We start from the raw sequence: 6000 nt of genomic DNA, 5'->3' as shown, positions 1-6000 counted from the left end.
TGCGCGTCCGGAGCCTGTGCTCCGCAACGGGAGAGGCCACAGCAGAGGGAGGCCCGCATACCACAAAAAAAAAAAAAAAAAAAAGTGAACTTTACCGTAACAAAAGCAGAAATAGTCCTCGACAGCTTTTCTGAGTATTTCCGTTTCTCCTGAATCAATCTGCATCCCGTTGGCAGGGCCTGGGGGTTTCACCTCCTGCAGCCCTTCGGCAATGCCTGTAAACGAGTGATCAGTACAAAATCAGTATCCAAGTATCTGTACTGTACGTTTCCTTAACGTCCATGCTTCTGATACTGAAAGGAAAAAGGGGAAAAAAAGGAATAGACATAAAACAAGATCTTTTTTTAAAAAAAAAATTTTTATTTATTTATTTTTGGCTGCATTGGGTCTTTGTTGCTGCGCGCGGGCTTTCTCTGGTTGCAGCGAGCGGGGGCTACTGTTCGTTGTGGCGCGCGGGCTTCTCACTGTGGTGGCTTCTCTTGTTGCGGAGCACGGGTCTAGGCGTGCGGGCTTGAGTAGTTGTGGCGTGCGGACTCAGTAGTTGTGGCTCACGGGCTCCAGAGCGCAGGCTCAGCAGGTGTGGTGCACAGGCCCAGCTGCTCTGGGACATGTGGGATCTTCTCGGACCAGGGCTTGAACCCGTGTCCCCTGCATTGGCAGGCGGATTCTTAACCACTGCGCTACCAGGGAAGTCCAAAACAAGATCTTTTTGTTTTGTTTTCTTTTGTTTTTTGTTTTTGCGGTACGCGGGCCTCTCACTGTTGTGGCCTCTCCCGTTGCGGAGCACAGGCTCCGGATGCGCAGGCTCAGCGGCCATGGCTCACGGGCCCAGCAGCTCCGCGGCATGTGGGATCCTCCCAGACCGGGGCTCGAACCCGCGTCCCCTGCATCGGCAGGTGGATTCTCAACCACTGCGCCACCAGGGAAGCCCCCAAAACAAGATCTTTTAATTAAAAAAAAAAACAACACAACAAAGAACGGGCTATTTATGATGAACAGGATAACATAGTGATCATCTCTGAAATGAATCTATTGATAAACAATAAATAATTCAACATATAAGGAAATATTAGTAGTTCAGAGGAAATGGTAACAGAAAATTGTTTGCTGGGAATTCCCTGGCGGTCCAGTGGTTAGGACTCTGCGCTTCCACTGCAGAGGACTCGGGTTCCATCCCTGGTTGGGGAACTAAGATCCTGCAGGCCGAGCAGGGAAGCCAAAAAAAAAAAAAAAAAAGAAAAGAAAAAGAAAATTATTTGCTATCCAGTCTGCAAGTGACAGTCACTGTGTAGGAAGACCCTCAGCACTGGGCAGGTTCGGGACCAGCCCCCCAGTCAGCTGCTACTGCAAAAGTTTTGCAACTGTTTGTTTTCATCAGGGTTAGTCAGGACACAGAAACCACACATTAATTTGAAAAGGGAAAGTTTAAAAAAAGAATCATTAGTGGGACTTCTCTGGTGGTTCTGAGGTTGAGACTCTGTGCTCCCAATGCGAGGGGCCCGGGTTCGATCCCTGGTGAGGGACCTAGATCCCACGTGCCATAACTAAGAGCCTGTATGCTACGCTACAACTAAGACTTGGTGCAGCCAAAAAAAAAAAAAAAAAAGAATCGTAGTAACAAGGATGAACTGCTAAGGGGTAATGAGAACTCTAAACAACGCACAAGTAACAGAGGCAGCAGGAGCATTGACTACCACGAGGGATGCAGGAGCAACTAATCCTGGAAGAGAGGCCCCCCGAGGCTGAGATCCGGGCCTCTGGGGAGGAGGCAGAGTCTGCACGGGTGCCACAAGCTGGGGCTGGCAAGCGGGGACCCGTCCTCTAGAGGTGCTCGTGGAAACCACTGGCAAGTTGCCCCCGGGGTGCCACCAGATTCGCTGTTGCAGGGAAGCTGTTCCCTGGGGCGGTGGCAGAACTCTGGAAACCACCCATGGGGTGATGCCAGCAGAACTTTCTAGGAGGCCTCTCTCTCAGGCACTGGCGGAACTAACTCCCTGGGAAACTGCCTGTGGGTGTGGTGCCCGTGAGATTTCTCTGGGAAGCTTCCTTCTGGAACTTTCTGGGACTTCTGTGTGACCTGCTGGGTGGCCGGCCGGGATGCAGGGGAGACAGCTGGATGCTGTGTGCGGCAGGGGTGCCCCTGGGAATCCCAAGCGCAATTGGTCACCGCGTGCTACAGGTACAAGCAGGTGAGAGCCCACTGGAAATGGGAAGAGAAGTGCCTTCCTCCTCCAGGGACCTCCTGAAAAAGCCTCCAAGGTAGGTCCTGGGCCAGCTGCCAAAGGAGAAATGTTTACAGGGTCCAGTTCCTGTATCACAAGGCAGGACAAAGAAGGGTGGACTTGGAGTAGAGCGGCAGTGACTTGAAAACCGTCAAAGTGATTTCTTGGGCCAGAGAGGCTTGTACAATGGAGTTACGTTCTAGGGTCAAATGTAAGGCAAAAATCGTGCACAGACAGAATTATACTTGAAAACCTTCAGACATCCAGGAAGTACAGGATATATATAGTTTTGTGTAAACAATTCTGCAAAGCAATTCCTAGGCATGTTCACATATCAGAACCAATTAGGCTAAAAGAAGGAAGCAGGTGAAAACCTATGTGTGTTTGGTCATTCAAACAATTTTGGCCCACAGGTAAAATAAGAGGTAAACGGAATAATTGACAGGACTGGCTTCAGGTATACTCCAGGGGTCAGTGAACTACAGCCTGGGGCCACATCCTGCCCGCGGCCTGTTTTTTGTATGACCTGTGAGCTTAGAATGGTTTTTCATATTTTGAAATGGTTAAATAAGTTCAAAAGGACTTACTTCACGACCTGAGAAAATAACACGAAATTCACATTTCAGCGCTGTAAATAAAGTTTTATCGACCAGGTGCATTCATCGCCATATCACCTGCTTCTACTTTCATGCTACAAAAGCAAGGTGAGTGGCTGCAACAGAGGCTGTAATGACCCAGAGACTAAAACATTAACTATCACTTCCGTTACAGAGAAAGCTCGCCAGTCCCTGGTTTACTTTATATTGCTTTAATATTAAGCACTTATAACCCTAACCCAGGTTGATTCTAAATTCCTTCTGTTTTGAGGATTAAATTTGTGAATGCTTATACAGCAGGGAGTTGGTTTCTAACTTCCGAAGGCAGGTAAATGTGTTTTTGATGCAATTCCATGGTAATTTTTCCTAACTTTCAAGACAACTTCTAGAGAAATAACCATCACATATTCAAGAATGACACCCAGTATTACTGTTCCAGCGATGGCAGAGAAGTGTGTATTTGCCAGGAACAATGAATGATAAGCTCTGGACAAAATGAAAAAGATCAACTACTTGAAAGCACTGAAGAACAACCAGAAACAGGCGAAAACAGGAAGGAATGCTATCCTCGAAAGAAGGGAAGCACACATATGGAATGAGATGCACATTGACCTGGCTTTTCCCCCATGGGAACTCCTGACTTCCTGTGGGACTCAGGGAGAAACAGAGCTTAACCAAAAAGCAGCAGTCTTAGTGAAATGAGGAAATCTATGTCACATATCAGGACTGCCATTGTGGTTAGACACTGAAGGGAAAATTCTGGAGAAAATGAGTCACAGAGGTAGGAGACCCAGTGTCATCAATAGCATCTTCCCTCATATTCTTGCTTCGTCTCCAAACTGTGCAAGCACAGGGTGAGGTTTGAAGGAAAAGCAACATCTGGAAGGTAAATTGCTGAGCAGAGATTTAAACAGCTGTGTGGTGCTAGAAAGACAGGGTTTGATATTCAAGATCCACCAAGTTCGAGAAGCTTGTTTAACACCTTGTGAAACTAAGGGGCACATCTTAGGAGGAGGGGCTGCCTTCTGAGACTACGAGGGATGCTCTAGGGCCAAGGGCAACTCTCATCCACATGGGGGCAGGGTGAACTGCCAGTAACTTAACTGCCTGCCAGAACAAAATGCAATTGTACTTAGCAGATTTTTACAACATATCATGCATAATACCCAGTATAAAATTAAAAATTAGTAGGAATGTGAAGAAGCAGGAAAATGTGACCCATGACCAAGACAGAAAAAAAAATCTGAAGACGTAGAACCACAAATGACCCAGATGTTGAAATTACCAGATAAGGACTGAAACAACTGCTATAAACACATGAAAGACTTTTTATAGGGGTGGTGAACACAACAAATTAATATAAGGGAAATTGCAACAGAGAAATGAAAATGCTAACCAGAAAAGGAAGCAAGAAAATGGAATTTTAGAAATGGAAAATAATCAGAAATGAAAATTTCACCAGACGGACTTAACAGCACCCTGGATATGGCTGAAAGAAGAATCAGTGTCCTCAAAGAAATGCCAATAGCAACTATCCAATATGAAACTTGAATACAAAAAGAAAAAGTGTGGGGGGGGAAGGAACAGAGCCTTAATGACTTGTGAGACAATAAATAGCAAATTTCTGGACTTTCCTGGTGATGCAGTGGTTAAGAATCCACCTGCCAGACTTCCCTGATGGCACAGTTGTTAAGAATCTGCCTGCCAATGCAGGGGACATGGGTTAAAACCCTGGTCCTGGAAGATCCCACATGCCGTGGAGCAACTAAGCCCATGTGCCACAACTACTCAGCCTGCGCTCTAGAGCCCATGACCCACAACCACTGAAACCCACGCACCCTAGAGCCCACGTGCTGCAACTACAGAAGCCCGCGCGCCTAGAGCCCGTGCTCCACGGCAAGAGAAGCCACCGCAATGAGAAGCCCGCGCACCGCAGCTAGAGAAAGCCCGCATGCAGCAACGAAGACCCAATGCAGCCAAAGATAATTAAAAAAAAAAAAAGACATTAAATAGCAAATTTCCTTCTCTGTGTAAATTAAGAAGAGAATCAGAATAAATATTTGAAGAGATATGAATGGCCAAAAATGTCCAACATTGATGAAGACGTCAACATGCAGATTCAGTAAGCTCCACAGACCAAGTAGGGTAAAAACAAAGAAGGCTATAAATAGGCATTTCATGGCCAAACTGCTGAAAACCAAAGAGGAGACAGAGCTAGGTAAAAAGATACATTACCTTCAGGGGAACAAAAATAAGAATTCTAACCTGACTTTGTTATCTAAAACAGTGGCAACCAGGAGGAAATGGAACGAAACTTTTAAAGGGCTGGAGGAAGAGGATTCCCTGGCGGTCCAGTGGTTAGGACTCCATGCTTTCACTGCTTAAGGCGCAGGTTCAATCCCTAGTCGGGGAACTAAGATCCCGCAAGCCACGCGATGCGGCCAAAAGAGAAAAAAAAGGGCTGGAGGAAAAAAATTGTCAAGCAAGATTCCATATCGAGTAAAAGCAGTCTTCAAAAAACAATAAGGACCTACTGTATGGCACAGGGAACTCTATTCAATATCTTGTAATAACCCATAATGGAAAAGAATCTCAAAAATAATATATAAATATATGTATAACTGAATCATTTTGCTGTACACCTGAAACTAACATAACGTTGCAAATCAACTATACTTCAAAAAAAAAATTCTTCAAAAACGAAAGCAAGGAGAATGATGTTGGCAAGATGGCAGACTAGGAAGCAATGGGCCTTCCTTCCTCCACAGATACACCAAATTAACAATATATGGACCAGAACACCTCTGTGAGAACTCTGCAGACCAGCTGAGAAGCTATGGCACCCCAGCCATCGGAAAACCAAGAAGAGATTTTAGCACAGGGGTAGGAAGGTTTGCAGCATTTGCTGTGCCTATTCCATGCTTCTCCCTCTATGTGGCATAGTGCAGAGCAGCTGCGAAGGAACCCCCAGACTGGGGCTCCTCCCTAGACGTGGAAACAAAAGAGTGGACTGTGTGTCCAACATTCTGGCTTGTCTGGGGGTTACTGGAGGAACTGATTTATATCTTGCCTGACTCAGAGCACTGACTTAACTCAGACCTGCAGTTCTGTGGGCAGACACCAGGGGGCAAAAGAGATTCAAAAAGGTTTGAGAGGTTCTAGAACAGCCAGCAGGGCTGATG

The 6000-nt window shown here is 46.1% G+C and overlaps 1 protein-coding gene across 2 annotated transcripts in view; it reads right to left on the bottom strand.

Annotated features, from left to right (window-relative positions):
- The window catches only part of LOC102986969 (general transcription factor II-I repeat domain-containing protein 2), a 57206-nt gene that overhangs the window by 29242 nt on the left and 21964 nt on the right, over nt 1-6000 (bottom strand). Inside the window, exon 4 of one of the 2 annotated variants that reach the window (XM_024125955.3) lies at nt 96-215. The exons of the other annotated variant lie outside the window; for it this stretch is intronic. Coding sequence (XP_023981723.1) covers nt 96-215 — 120 coding nt within the window. The remainder of the gene's footprint in view (nt 1-95; nt 216-6000) is intronic. 2 annotated transcript variants of the gene reach the window in all.

The sequence above is a fragment of the Physeter macrocephalus genome, chromosome 14 (assembly GCF_002837175.3).
Source record: "Physeter macrocephalus isolate SW-GA chromosome 14, ASM283717v5, whole genome shotgun sequence".
Classification (NCBI taxonomy): Eukaryota; Metazoa; Chordata; class Mammalia; order Artiodactyla; family Physeteridae; genus Physeter; species Physeter macrocephalus.
This window is presented reverse-complemented; position numbering and strand designations above follow the sequence as displayed.